General features: G+C 39.8%; 1 protein-coding gene across 1 annotated transcript in view; it reads right to left on the bottom strand.

Moving 5' to 3' along the window:
* TMEM163 (transmembrane protein 163) overlaps window positions 1-15991 on the bottom strand; it is a 150954-nt gene that overhangs the window by 30325 nt on the left and 104638 nt on the right. Inside the window, exon 5 of the mRNA XM_077830606.1 lies at window positions 10369-10465. Coding sequence (XP_077686732.1) covers window positions 10369-10465 — 97 coding nt within the window. The remainder of the gene's footprint in view (window positions 1-10368; window positions 10466-15991) is intronic.

Here is a 15991-nt window from a genome sequence, read left to right on the forward strand (position 1 = left end):
ATAGAATAATCTATTATTAGTACAAATATTATCTTGAGGTTGTCCAGACTTGCATATGTACTGTTGAAGTGCTGAGATGGGGCAATTCCATAGAATCAGAATATTCATAAGAAATAATACAAACATAATGTTCTGAATGCTGCTTTCAAGAGATTCTGTGGCCCAAGCCATAAATTTAGGAGCTACAAAGTCCAAGAAAAACATTTTTAGAATGAATTTAGGACTCATGAAAAAGGCTTAAAATACCTAGAGAACAAAATCTTCAGTTCATGAGACATGGCACTCCAAGCTTCCCCACTTTGCTAGGGTAACTCACCCATGGTCTATACCTTTTGACTTCAAATGGATATAAAATGCCATTTGAATTAATGTTTGTCTTTATATAAAGGGTCAACTAGTTGTCCAGCTGAAAGTGGATTGAGACCATCAATTCATTTCACACAAGCCACTAAACAGATCCTAACTTTTGTTTGCTTTCAGCATGGTCAGATTAGATCTGAAGTGTAAGTCTCCATATGCTATTATCAATCACTTGAGCCATCCAGTAATCAACATCTAGGAGAAATCTAAACCAGTCATGATTATTTATCAATAATGTTCTCAGTGCTTTACAGATGTGCAAGAAGTCATGGTCCTTGTCCCTAAGAGCTTAAAATCTACATAAAATACTTTCAGAAAGTTACTTGTGACACAAAAAGGGGAAATTCAACCTAATAGGCCAAACTTCTCTGTCAATCAAGAAATTACTTCCCTAGCTTCTATCCCAAACCTGGGGTAGAGAAAAAAAATTTGTGGTACTCTCTCCATGTACATAGAGCTGTATATATCTATCTCAATAGGCCTTTTCCTTCCTGGAAATCGGAATCCTTCTTCAACTTGTCTGATGGTCTTTAACCAGCTGGCTATCCCTGCCCATTGATCAAGCTACAATATTGCTGGCCTAGCACTTGTGATCTGTTGTTGAAGGAGGCTGAGTCAAAGTAGCATCCCAATTTGTTGGAGTTTACTCTGGAGATGGAGCAATCCACCCATTAAAGCCTCTACATCACTCCTATCTCTGTTTCCAACCCTGTTTGAAAAGTTTAACTGCTTAAACGATAAGCCTAATCCTTATCAGTTTCTGTTAATGATTAAACTCTGTCCAGGGGCTCTGCTGTCACCCCATGCAGAGTCCCAGGGATGGGGCTGGAAGCTGGGACCTCCAGGTGCGGGGCCAGCAGTCAGGACCCCACCTAAAACATGGGGGTGCTGCAGCACCCACCGCACCTCTAATTTCCCAGTTAAACATTTAACCGTGTAACCGATAGAATTTTAATCAGTTACATGGTTATTGTTTTTACATGTTATTTACATCCCTAGCTTGAATCAGTTTCTGCACTGGTGACAAACAAGTAATAGGAAAAGGAATTTCTTGCCTCCACATTTTTTTGGTTGCATCTATGCCAATAACCACCCATCTTGCTATTGGCCTTTGACGAGCTTAAATATGTCAACGTCTCAATGTTTAGGACATGTTTAGGTTAATCTGTTATCAGGCTGTAGACACAGTTCATCTTATGGATTTTCTCAAGGAGAAAGTTAACTTGAGAGGGAAGTACTAAATGCTACAGGAGGCCAAAAATCCTCCATGATTATCATTTTCCTGAATGAAGATAGGGCACCAAATCAAGAGGCCGCTCTGAGGGAAACCAACTCACGGACTGCCTACAAAGAAGGATTTGTCATACGTCAGCTAGATGACTGGATAATTTGATCCTACTTCTTCCCAAGACTGCTTTGGAGTCTCAAAAAACACCCCCAAGAGCACCCCGTTCCCCCCCCCCCCCCGCAAAAAAAAAACAACCAAAAAACCCACAGGTAGTTGATGACTTAAAAATTAACAGGGAACTGATGTGACTCTGTTCCAATGTGAGGATTTTAGTAATGATATGTGATCCTATTTATTATATACAAGTTGTCTGGACTTGGTCAGCCAAATAAAATGTATTTGTCAGATGCAAGAGCAGGAGAGGACACATTATTACCCCTTTTCAGAAAGCTACTTTGAGATCTATGGATGAATAACAATAGATAAAGGACAGGCAAACCAGTCCTGAAAAACACAAACCCAAACCTTCTGCTCAGATTGGTTACTATAAAAATCTTCTTCCCACTCCAAACTTAAAACACACACACACTTTCACCTCACCCTTCCAATACCTCCTGAACCTCTTCCACCCATCTCACCCTCCAACAGACTCCACCGTCTTTGCTCTCTCTCTGCTTCTCCATATTTCTGGAAGTGCTGAAATGCCACAAGAAAAGCATTTATGTTTATCAGGATGGCAACTTAACTCACTCATTCGCTCTCTATTTAGACACTCTTATGACCAGCACCACAGTAGCTACATGCCTCCCAAACATTAACAATGTTGTCACAACACTCCCAATGAACTGGGGAAGTATTATCATTGTACCACCTGGGCAACCTTTTGAGGTTCACCAGTCATTATTTTGAGAACTAGTCCCTGGGGACAGGTGTTAGGATTTTAGTTTTGTAACAATATTTGTTAGTTACTGTAATACAAAATATACTTTGAACCTTTTATCATTTTTAAATGACAATAACAATCCACACTTTTATCTAGTGCAGTGCATTTTCCAAGCACATTACAAATATTATCTAAGTCACCTTCGTACCAACCGTATGAGGAAGAGTAACTGTACTCTGGATTTTACAAATGGAGAAACTTAGAAAGAGAGAATCAAATTCAGCCCTAGCATAAGGAGGTACAACTCTCATTAGCTCAGAAAACATTGCTTCAACTTCTGCAACAGCTGAATTCAGCCCAGAGAGATTAAGTGAATTTCCCAAGGCCACACAGCAAATAAGTAGAAGAGTCAGAATTAGAACTCAGGAATTGCAGGTCTTTGGTCTACTACATTATTACTACCTCCTGTTCCTCTTTCATTTTTTGTTCAGCGGTATAAAGCATAGTTAGGAGTTAACTACTCCTACAAATGAATATTCATGTACTAAAATACAGGGGAGGAAAACAATTCTGATATGACTTACATGCCTTTTGTGTACAAACTGGATTATTTCTCCAATGTGCTATAGCAAATGACAGAAATATTGACTGATAATTGCTTACTCCTGCAAGAAGTTATCCTTTGCCATACTGATAAGGACATACACTAAATTTCATTGACACTACATGTGTTACACTATTATCTGGGAAAATGCAAACACTGACAAGTAGTAAATGTAAATTGATTCACAACCCCAGGTGAAATTAAAACAGTCTCTTCGCTAGTCCTTTTAGCCTTCTTAACAGACAAGAGTGTGTGGTATCAGGTCAAGTGATAACCCACTATTTTCCTTATTATTGCATTTTATTTAATTATATTATCCAATAGTATTTAATTATTAAAACAGGGTGACCCTCTCCCCCCAAAAAGACACGTAATTTCCATCAGAGAAGCTCCAAGGTTAAGTGCTAACACATTCAGAGACAGTGTTTCACAGCTCAGATCGAGTTGAGTTCTGATGTTTCTCATCTCATATTTTCAGTTCTAGTAGTTCAAGATCAAGAAATTGTTGCAAACTGAATAGGATTCCAGACACCATGACATCAAAAGAATGGAGTGTCAATATTTTTCCAACCACATAAATGAACACAGCTACTGAGTTTCCTTCTATTCTTTGGAGAGAAACATGGGCCACTGTGTAGGATCCTTCCTAAAGCTTTGAGATGTAATCCTCCTTTCATTAATGACACACGGATGATCACACTTCTATAGTCGGACACAAAAGCTAAAAACTAAGAACTAATGCCAATGAAAGTTAAATGAGGAGTGAAAATCTTTAGGTCTAAACATACGTATTAATTAAAATACTGTTGAGAGAGCATTATATTTATATAGATATATAACATGTCACAGTGATATCCATTTGATAAATTACATAACTCCTCACGTTATATATGTGGAGGTGTTAGCACTGGATAAACTACAAAGCCCTATGATAAATTACAGAACTATAATATGTTAGCACCTCCAGCAATGGTCAGATTTCAGTGTCCTAGGATGGATGTCACATGGACCACATTAGCACAGAACAAAATGTAGTGTTTCATATTGCGGTAACTCCAAAAATCAAAATACAGCAGCACAGGACCAAAACGATACACCAGTGAGCAGATTAAAAATAAGCAATACCTTTTAATAAGCAGCATAAACATATGTACTCTTGTACATATATATAGGCTTGGAAGAATTACATTTTTATCGGTAAATGTCAATTTCACTGTACTCACAACCCGATTGAAAAAACGTAATCAATTTACGAATAGGCAATGTAATAAAAATGCTGCTTGAGAACTTCAGAGTTTGATTTAAGTATATTTGCTTTGTGTATTTTGACATATGTTGACAATTTGTATTTTATCGGTGATAAAACTTTAACTTTTTAAATCTGTGTCTACTGGCATTTAAATAATGGTCTGACTCTCCCATGTAACTGTGAAAATTTAAACTGATAATCAAAGAAAGCTTAAAAATAAACAAATTCTGCCAAGCCTCTGTGTGCATGTATGCACACACACAACAATCTCTAAATCTGCAGAAGTAACTCATGCCTTTCAGTTTGTGCTTACAGCTCTAATAAGTGTTTTGGAGAGTGGATGAACAATACGTAGTAGGATCTGCTCTGGACAGGTCTCATCAACTTACTGTGTCCTACAAGCAGGGGGAGAGACCCGAAGCACACTTTCTGCTGCTCAACAAATTTAATTCCCCTAATAGTAACACAAGGGGCAAATCTCCATTTTGAGGCCATCTGTCACTCACAATTCTACAGTAGTGCTCCATTCATTGTGCCTAGGCCCACCACATGCAAAACTTCCATTGACTGTGATGGGAGCTTCAGCTGCAGGTTTCTGTCTGTTATTTATACCTCAATAACTGGAAAAAACATTCATTATACTACTCACTACATATACTCTATAGCACAGTCCTTGCAAATAGTCCTGGAGTACAAGTGCTTATGTTTTCAGCACTTGAGACAAATTCATTTCTGAATCACTTTTAAACAAACTTCTGTTCCCCAGAATAGTAACAACTTATACATAATTAATTTATTACCCAACTTTCCCAAAGGGCTATGTCATTGTTCAGTGCAGACTTTTTCGTATTATATACAGAACAACATACATTGCCAAGTATCTGAGACACACACACACAAAACCACACTCATTTACCACTTCAAATTCTGCCCTTCAGGCATTTCATAAGTAATCAGCGCACGGTCCCAGGCGCATTAGGTAAGGGAACAAAAAACCAGAAATATAGCATATACCAAGGCTTTGAAATGTTAAAAGTATTGCAAAAAGCCATGACCTCCATGGAAAGCATTCCACTGCAAGCCACTTCATGGGGTTTATTGTTGTTTATTTATCAGCTTTTGAAATCTCTAAATTTGCTTAGGAGTCTCAAAATACAAGTATAAAAATGGGGCAGATCATCCTCCACTGTAAATCAATCTAAATTGAGGATGTGGCACTCAGCACCTTACAAGATGGGATCCTGAAACAGGATATTTGCATTAGCTTATAAATCTGTCATTCTCCGAGGACTCGTTTAATCTTGGTTGGAATTAGCAAAGAGATAACTGAACTCTACGGCAGAAATCCATCATGTAACATAGCTAAAAAAATCAAGATTACATTTCCATCTAATCCAAAGCAAAATGCCACGCACAAAACATTTCTGCATGCGGCTATGTCAAGCAACTGAGGGATGACTCCTTAGTCATTGATACTTTGAAATCCATTTGTTCTTCTTTTTACTTAAAGCACACTATTAATTTTTCCCTTTCTGAAATCTGTTTCAAGAACAGGTCAATCCTTCAATGAAGGATCTTGCACATTCATTCTGAGGAAATGCCTTTTATCTTACTGGCACATTAAAAACTGATGAATGAAATGACCCATATTATACATAGCAGGAAATGCTAACCTTATTGCATGTATAATATGGGCATGACCCATATTATACATGCAATAAGGTTAGCATAATTATTTCAGAACAATTCAGAGGGGGCTGACTACCCTTTGAGGCATTTAACCAAGACAGCTTATAATTAACAAATTGATACATAATTATTTGATACATTTCTCATTCAATACTTGTTCATATCTTCAATTATTTGTTCTAAAAATTATGCAAATTGGAGTTGAGCTCAAAGAAATTATATCTGCCCCCTCCACTTTGTATATATAATCCTGACAAAGTCTATGTAATTTACCGTGTATATCAAAGATGAAAAATAAAGCTTTGTACTTCCAGCAATGGTTCAATCTACCATTTTTTTTCACACAAAATGCCATGCAAATTATGTCCAAAAGAAAAGTAGGGCTGCACATTCTGAACCTTCCCTGTCTTAAAACAGACTGACAATGATAGTTTTGTGCTCAACATTTGAACATGAAGGGTTGCATTTTCCAGTGGCAATATGGGGGTTTTAGCCACGTGATTCCCCTTGAAATCAGAATCATGCTGCTAAAATTTCACACAATGTTTTAAAAAGTTACCCTCTGCTCTGTATGACCTCTGCTCCAGGCAAGGCAGATCTGAGTATAAATTACACACACACACACACACACACACACACACAAAAAGCCATGCAGTGTAGCTCCCCTGTGCAATTTGCACTGGATTATATAGTCTGGATCGAATTTGGACCTCGTTACACTGGTGTAATGCCTCTGGTTTTTGTGGGGTTACTGGCCCTGCATGTTCTGCTCTCACATCACCACCGTAACTCCACTGACATCAATGGAACGCCAGTACAAGATTAGAATCAGCCCCAAAGATTGTATTCACAGTCACCATCTTGACATGGAATTGGATATTGTGCTGCTGTGCATGAAGGACGGGGCAGATTATGCTGTACCACTCAATACCTTTGCCACTAGAGCTGAGTGAATAATAGAACATTTTGGTGTGACGGCTGAACAGAAAAATCCAAAAAGAATTACATTTCAGGTCAACTCCAACTGGAAATTTTTCAGTTTTTCTTGCTGAAACTTAAAAAGGTAATTTCAGTTTGGGTCAAACAAAACATTTAGCTTGAACCAAAATGCAATTATTTTGAAGGGTTTTTTTAGTTTCATTTCATTTTCAGGTGTGTTTTAACCTACCCCCCCCCCTTTGTTTTAAAACAAATTTAGTCATATTTCAAAGTGAAACATCATTTTGAAACAAAAAGTTGAAATATTGCATTTTTTAGAAGTCTAAACAAAACATTTTGTCTTTTTTAGGTAAGTCAATTTTTGGTCAAAACTGTTCGCCAGATTTGACCCTAATTCTCTAATTGTATCAGGGAACCTAAAATGGCATTTTCCAGCAAATAAATTTTGCCCAAAAATTCACCCAGATCTAGTTGCCATGTAGATGCATACATTATAGCTCTATGAGGTGATAATATATCCACAAAATATAACAATATTGATACTATAAATCAGTCATATAAACTACACGTTAGCTGGTGCTCCAAGGAAGAGCAAACAAAACCTCCTCCTCAGGCATCACTATAGAGATACCAATATAGAACAATCCTCATCATCAGGACATGCTGGTGGGGACAGTTCATTCCATTTAAGCAGGTTTTCCATTAATGGAAGACACTGTTTCATTGTTTTGTTTTGGGAGCTGCAGAACTACACAGAAAACATATCTGTCCCTTGAAAAGGTCCATGCAGTTGGGAGGAGGAACTGTCTGCCCTGGGATAGGGCCTGAGCAGCTAAAGCAGAGCTATTAATATGAGCCAACGGATAGAATCAGTATTAGATTCAGGCACAGAAGAACTAAGCACCACTCGATCTGAAGTGGGGTCCCTATGAAAGAGGAGTAATTGCCACTAAATATTTAGAGTCCTGCAGCCTTTAGGCAAATCGCCCCACTGGAGATTATGGGCAGCAATATCTCTAGTGTAATGTTGTTCTCTCAGTCTCCACACTTTCCATTTTAATTCCTGGATTGCCCATATATTCACTTGACTCCTAGTGCCATGCAAATTCTCAGTGAATTGGTTGTACATGGAGAGCCTGAAATATGAAAAGACTTGCAAAGGAGAATTCCTGCCATATATTATAAATGGCCCTGAACAGTAAGAGAGAAATATCAACAGCATTGTTTTTTTGCATTTTAACAGCAACAGCTTTCCAGGTAAAATTCTTTGGTCTCTCACATTCTGAAAACTCCTAAGTGTGCGTGTGTGTATGTGTGGTGCTTGCCATATTATTAGGTGGCCACACACTCAACCAGCCTAGCTACATTTCCCTGTTGTCACTTTTATCTGTGTGTGTATGTGAATGCAGCACTCATGAAAGGCATCAGACTAATATCGCTAAAGAAGACTAGAATTCTTCAGTGAAACAATTTTTTCTTCAGAAAATGCTGATTCACTGAAATAGAGACAGACCGTCTGATTCCCCGCCCCCAACAGCTGGTGATTTGGGTGCTCGGCCCCAGGCACAGCAGGGACTTGAACCCAGATCTCCCAAATCTTAGGTGAGTGTCCTAACCAGGCTATTGGCTATTCTGGGGTAGGTGTGTGTCTAGTGTTTTCACTCCAATGCAAAACAAATTTTAAAAAATCACATCCCCAAATGTTGGGAGATTCATCCCTTTAGGGCACAAACATTTTACAACCCCACTTTCAAGATTCCTTATTTCTGATGTAAAGAAGTTTCAAAAATAAAAGCGAGGAGACACCAAATTTGTATGAATGTAAGGAACTTTGAGACTAATATAGGTGACTTCCCTTGAACTGAGGCCCATTTGAGAGAGATGACCCTAATCTAAAAGCATTACTTCTAGTCTGTGTGATTTCCATGCCAGTTCACTCTTTGGGCTCTCTTATCTAATTGGTTTTTATACTGTAGACATTTGCCCACAGAGAAATATGCTAACCCTTCCAAATTCATTTGCCATAGACCGCTATACTGCCATAAGATGGTTATTCTGCCTCTTACAGAAGCCTCCCTGCATGGCTTGCTGCTGTTACGTACATCCAGGAGCATATATTTAGATGTGAATATTCTTTCTAATTAAAGGAAATATAATACTTAAGCCCACCAGGGCTTGCTCTACTCTTGATGAGTATGTAACTCCCAATAAAGTATTGCATGTAGACTTTTAATTTAGTGGTTTTTGCCCAACCACAAAGAAGTTTCCATAGAATAAAACCCCATGTAGACCACTTGTGTTTTTAAAAGTGTGGAGAATAGTTTGAGATTGTATTTTGTAGTTTCCAGGCCTGCCTCTATCTCCTAGTTAAAGCAGGTGGCCAGGGTGCTGATCTGATGATGTGGGGGGAGAGGAGAAGTTGGCAAAGAAACGCCCCGGGCAAATTTTTAGAGTAACATTGCACATGTCTATGTGCACACCCACATTGCATGTGTGCAGGGTTGGAAGCACCCAAATCAGGTGTGTTCAGAGAGCTGTGTGTGCACCCAATCCTAACTTGAGCATGTGCACTGGGCTGTGGGCTTGTTCAGCTGTAGATATTTGGGCCAGTAAAGGCTAGGAAAGCTCTTCTGCTGATAGAAATGGTGCCCTCCGGCTCTCCCATTGAGCAGCCAGTTTGGACAGACAGGGATGTGGGGGACTGACTCTGAGTGCTGTTGGAAGGGAGGAAGCACTGAGCTGAAAGAGAGGGCTGCTGGCAAAGGTTGCTCTGATAGGCTGGGCGGGCTTCTGTAGCTGCACTGAAAGCAGGGAGGAGGAGAAAAGCTTTTGCGATGCCCATGGTGGGACAGCTAGAAGAGCCAGCTCTTTCTCCCAGCGGAAGCTAAAGCATGCTTCCCTCACCTGTTTCTCTCCTGCCACCTGCACGTGTCTCTGGATGTGGAGGCAGGAGCTGCAAAACAAAAAATGCAATCCCCAAATATTTTTCCACTTTAAAAACAATACACCCAAGTTGGTTGGGTCTTGCGCTGTGGAAACATTCTCCTCATTAAAAAATGTACCTAGGCTAGAGAGACCTCACTTGAATACCATCATTAAGGTCCAAACCTACTCACTTTACATCAGCTCCTACAGCCCTCAACAGGAGCTTTACATGATCAAAGTGAGCAGGATTTGGCCTGTAATGTTAATGTGGGTCATACTTGTACCTCAGCAGGAGATTATACCTTACAGTATGGAAAAAATATCACATTAAGACCATGACCCTACAATGGTGTCTACACAGGCAGGCCCCTTCCCCTGCTGGAGCTCCACTAAATATAATAGGAATTCATGAGGGTGCAGGGTCTGCCGTCCTGCAGCCCATTGCAGGACTGGGAACTAGGAGAGCATCATAAAGAAAAGAATGGTCTTACCACTTCTGGGAGCAACTTCATCGCAAGGTCATGGATGGCTTTGACCACTATACATACAGCTGAAAGAAGAAATATCACACCCAAGATGACACAGGCTCTGAAAAGAAAGAAAAGTTGAGAGCTTATTTGGAGCTTTCAGACCTTCTGATTAACAACACAATTAATGATCCTTGATATGGAGGAGCTAAAGAATGAGGGTTTGGATTAAAGGCTGGAACCAGAAGAGAATCCCAATTCCTTTTCACTTCTTAAATGCTGGACAATAGTTGGAAAAGATTTGGCAAGAATAGCTCTGACTCTGTGTGGACAGGCCTCTCCAGTCTAAATCCCCTTTCTTACTAGAGGATGATGGGAAGATATTTGGAGGATCTAGATGGTAACATCACAGGAACCTGACACCTGAGCTGCAGTTGTCTCTTCTCCAACTTGAAGGAAGAGAAGATTATGAATCCCAACTGGTAACCAGAAGAGCGATGTTTCAGGTTTTATTATCTTACAGGATGTCCATGGATCTAGTAATGCCTAGAAGCCCCAAACAGGGATCAGAGTCCTATTGTGCTAGGTGATGCACAGAACTAAAGTACAAAGGCAGTCCCTACCCAAAAAAATACAATCTTGTTGTATGCCAAAACAAAACAGGTGAAGAAGGCAAACAAAGGGAGCTAGAGGGATGAAGAGAGAATGAGGCAACAGTGAAACAAGCACGTTTTGAACAGGAAGTAGTCATAGTTCAGACTTACAATGCACACAATGGCCACTCCCAATTTCAAAGCAAGAGCAGAGACAAAACTCCTATTTCTGATTCAAAAACACAGGGCCCCACCTCTTTGAATTGGAAGAGACTCGCCTTCTGCAGTTAGTAGTATAGGGCATGGACACACAGCTGATTCCTTCCAGTAGAGGAAAGTGGTGCACCCAAATACTAATCCATCCATTACAGTATCAATACATTTATAGCAATACTCAGTTTGATTCTCTTGGTAAATCTACTTTATTAGAAGTATTCTGTAGTCGGTACATAAGAAGTATATAAAATACAGCAACAGCAAATTTAAAACAGTACAATATTTAAAACGCTAAATATTTGTAGAAATCGGATTGCTACAAATATATTTTTCTTTAAATTTTGCTAAAAGAAAGTAGCAATTTTCTTTGTCCGGTATTCAGTGTCTTGGCACCTATCTGTTAGAACAATCTGAGGATGCTATAATTAGAACAGCACTGTGCTACTATTTTTAACAATTTAGACATCAGCCCATCTGGCAGTTTGGCAAAACATGTTACATTCACATCAAGCTCGGTTTAGGGACTGCAATGTGATTGCATTGCTCTGCTAAGGTCAAGAAATGCAGGTGCAGCAATGGGGTAGATGCAGCATTCCAGCACTTCGTTCACTAACATAAGCAGAGGGCCAGATCCTGAAGTGCACTGAGGCCACTTTCCACCACCCCCTTGACAATCTCTGGCCACTGAAACTTTGAGTAAAGAATGCAGTGAGGATCACCTTTATGCCAGGATGCTCCTGCAGTGGTCCAGCGCCAACAAAGAGGCTCGTATGTCACGCATCCTTCTTGCTGATGGGGTAACAGGGACTTGGTAACTGGAAAGGAGGACACAACTTTGCTACACTAGTCCTGGAGTAGGTGTTCGGCTTTTTCAGGTGTTTGCAGCCTGGGGTAAGTTGAGCAGGCCCTCTTAGTGTGCTCTACCACAGTACATGGTGGAAAGTGTACAACTGGGCGCTTTACCCCACCTTTGCACACCACTCCCAGACGTCTGCTTTGTGCATTTTAAGAGTACCCAAGATCTGCCAGTAACCTTTAGGTAGAGGAATAAGCAAGTAGGATGGATTCTATGCAGATCTGGAGCACTAGGTGGTCATCAGCCTGCATGGTTTTACACTGACAAGTCTGATTTCCAGAGGAGATGTAATAATGAAAGCAAAGCAGATCATTTCCGAAGGGGAGTGAAGACTTGCAAAGGAGAAAATAGAGGGACAGTGAGACATCTCATCACGGGTTTTCTAAAAGCTCCTGGTTCAATAGTTGATTAACTCTCCTAGATTGATAATTTCACTTCATCGGAATGAATCAGTGAAAAGGAATATAATCAGGACCTTCTACACTCAGTATGAGGTGGAAAAGTTTTTTTATTTTCAATATCACCTTCATGTGTAGTTTTAGATATTTTATTTCATAATTTAGCATTGATGTAAGGTGTCTCACATTAAATAAATCCAGGAGGTAGGTACCATAAGTGTGATTGTTCACATTTCATGGATGAGGAAGCTGAGACCAGGGACCAAATTCTACTCACATAGGTGTAAAGAAAGAGTTGTGTCATTTATTGAGAGCAGATTTGGCCCACAGAGATTGAGCAACTTGCCTAAGGCCACCCACTGAGTCAGTGGCAGAGCCAGGATGGCACATCTTTATTTCATGCAGGACCATGCTGCTGACTTTTTATTTAAAACAAAAGTTAGGGGGAAACTTTTATTGTTATTCCTGACAGGTTAAACCCCAGCCAATATAAATGCATGTGCTGGAATCAATTTGCCCCTGCTACTCTAGACTGTAAATTACACTTCCCTGTATCAATAGGCACTGCTCCACCCTAGGGGATTCTCCCTCAGGGAAGGGGATATATTGTTTCTACCATGCCTTCCCTTAGTAGTTCTGGGGAAGGCACTTTTAACTGACACCAAGGGCTCCACAACACAGAGACTGCCTAGCGGGCTCACTGAATCAGTGCATGCCTTGGCCACATTAGCTGCATCTTTTTCTTGGCCAGTGTTGCCCAGTTTGGGGTTGTTCTGAACACTGCAAGTACTCTCACCCCAACTCAGCAAACCCAACTCCCAGTGCCTTGTACCATTGGTTATACCAGGAGAAGCAAACACAATGTAATCTATCCTTGAGCTGTTTGTCTTGCTCCCTGGAAAACCTGTGACCACTGGTAAGTGGTGCATGACTTGGGATCTTAACCAAACTGTTTTGAACACATATAAAGGTTCAATTGAAACTGTGTCTAAAGATTTGGGTTGGTTATGATTGTGTCATAAAAGATCCCTCTGCTTCTACTTAAATTGAAACAGTAAAAAAGAAAAGGAATACAAGGGAGAAATAGTGGGACAAAATGGGTAAGAGATGTTAATGACATAATAATTAAAATGTCAGTAGCAGGGAGAAATGTAGTTTTGTCTGTTGGTTTGAGTCAGCATTCAGTCATCTTATTTTGCAAAGATAGTATATCGGCTGTGAGACTCTGCAGCCATACAAAATTCATGAGTATCTTTACGTGTATAGTACAATACTTAATGGCTAAAGTACACCTCTCTCTTCTTCCTGAGTACATTAATTTGTCTGCAACAAAGCTATATCATCTTCTTTGAACTACCCATTTGCCAGGAAACAAAATCTTGTCTAGACTAGAAATCATACAAAATTCCACTTAAAGAAAAAAATGTGCAAAATGAAGAAGCCTTGAAAAATTAACACAAATTTTTAACTGTAATACAAAATAATAGTACTGTAATTTTACTCGTTTACTAGCTTTATATCTATTTTCAAACCATCCAAACTATAAAAACTATAGTACATGTTAACTCCCATCTGCTAACAATTATTTGACTACTTTGCAACTAAATAAAATGTTTCCAGATACTAGTGCAGTCTGCTAGTACTAAGGTGCTAGGCAAATACAATTTCATTGGTTCTCTATTATGAGTCTGGATGAGCCAGCTCACATTACTAAATAATTGCAAGCCAGATGGGAAGTTGTCTACAGAAGTACATATAAAAAGGTACGTCTACGTGGCATTCTCTTTTTGGTTGTGTGCAGAGTACATATATGGCTAGCCCCACTAGCATGGATATAACTAGCAGTGTAGATGGTGATGCACCGCTTGGGTGAGTAAAGACACTGCTGAATCCTCTGGGTGTATGTACCCTACAGGATTCTCTACTCACATAAGTACTGCCTGCCGCAACTACACTGATACTTTTAGCAGTGTAAAAAGAAAAGGAGTACTTGTGGTACCTTAGAGACTAACCAATTTATTTGAGCATGAGCTTTCGTGAGACTAACCAATTTATTTGAGCATACAGACTAACACGGCTGCTACTCTGAAACAGTGTAGTGTAAACAGTCTTTAGCAGTGTAGTGGCACACTGCCTCCCCACTGCTGGAGTCTTTCGCCACCACAGGGAAAGACTCCAGCAGCTGGGAAAGACGCCATCACCAGGGAGACAGCAGGGAAGGACAGGCAGTGAACCTTTCCCTGCCACAATGAAAGACTCCGTCAGAGGGGAAAGGTTCCAGAAGCTCCCTGCAGTGGGGAAAGTTACACACCACCCTGTGGACAAAGTCTGCATTTCACTGAAGCATGTAATTATCCACACCCTACACACTGCCGCAAGAGGCATGCAGTGTAGACATAGCCAAAATGTACAAAGGAGGATCACTGCAGTTCTGAGACTTGATTCAAAACCTACTGAAGACTTTTCATGGGAGTTTTTCCACTGACTACAATGGGAATTGGACTGGGCCCACAGCAAATAGTAGCGCTCTCTCTTTCTCTCTATGTGAATGCTCACAGAAATTAGTATATAGCGTAGTGATATTGCCCAATGAATCTCATCCATAGCTAGTGTACATATTCCCCAGCAAAACAACTTTAAGAGTGGGCAAAAGTTCTGAAGAATTGTCGGTTACTTCAGAGAATCACCTCATTTAGAATGTTGAATTTAAAAAAAAACTTTTCAACCATTTGAAAGGCAGGAAACTCGGAATTAAAGTTCAAATAAAAAAAAATGTTGGAAAGTCAGAGCATTCAAGATCACCACCACACTGTGTGGCTGACGTGGCTTTATTTGTATTACATCTGATTTTTGAATCTTTGAATTGTCTCCCCTTCTTCATGTGTGTTGAGCGAAATGCTTAACCATTCTCCGTGATATATAGGAACCATTTTCCTCAGAACTGATCAGTGTAGTCACCTCTGGGGAAGGAGCGCAGCCCACACGTCACACCACTTGATGGAAGTGCAGTGAAAAAGCATACCATATCTAGCTGAATTGCCAGGAGAGCTGAAGAATTGAGGGTAATGAATTAGCCGTGCTGAAATTCTGCCCTGTTACTGGGATTAATGCTGCTACCTTTCTTGCTGACATTAATGCTGCTACTCTTCTCAAGAGTGTCATGGCATTTTTAAGGACCTTAGTTTTTTCTCTCTTCTGTAATAAACTACCAGCAGCATAGTGCCCTGCTCCCACACTCAGGTATTAGTTCTGAACAGTAGACACTCAGAGGAAAGAGTTCAATTTACTGAATTGCTAACATTACTTCTTGCAGCACCTATTTTCCCTCAGAAATCTTCCATCCAAATATTAACCAGACATGAACCTGCTTAGGTTGAGGTGTGACAAAAGGATTTTTAGAACATTGACATTTTTTAAAAGTAGCAAAAAAACATTGCTCTAACATTCTTCCACCTATCTACTACTCAAACCAATAGCTCTGTAGTGGGAAATGACTTGAGTGTAACAATGGCAGGAGTCTATTATGATATTTAAATATATCAGATGTGAATAGTGATTGAAAAGCATCTTCTTTCTTGTAAAAA

Source organism: Eretmochelys imbricata, chromosome 11 (assembly GCF_965152235.1).
Source record: "Eretmochelys imbricata isolate rEreImb1 chromosome 11, rEreImb1.hap1, whole genome shotgun sequence".
NCBI classification, from domain to species: Eukaryota; Metazoa; Chordata; order Testudines; family Cheloniidae; genus Eretmochelys; species Eretmochelys imbricata.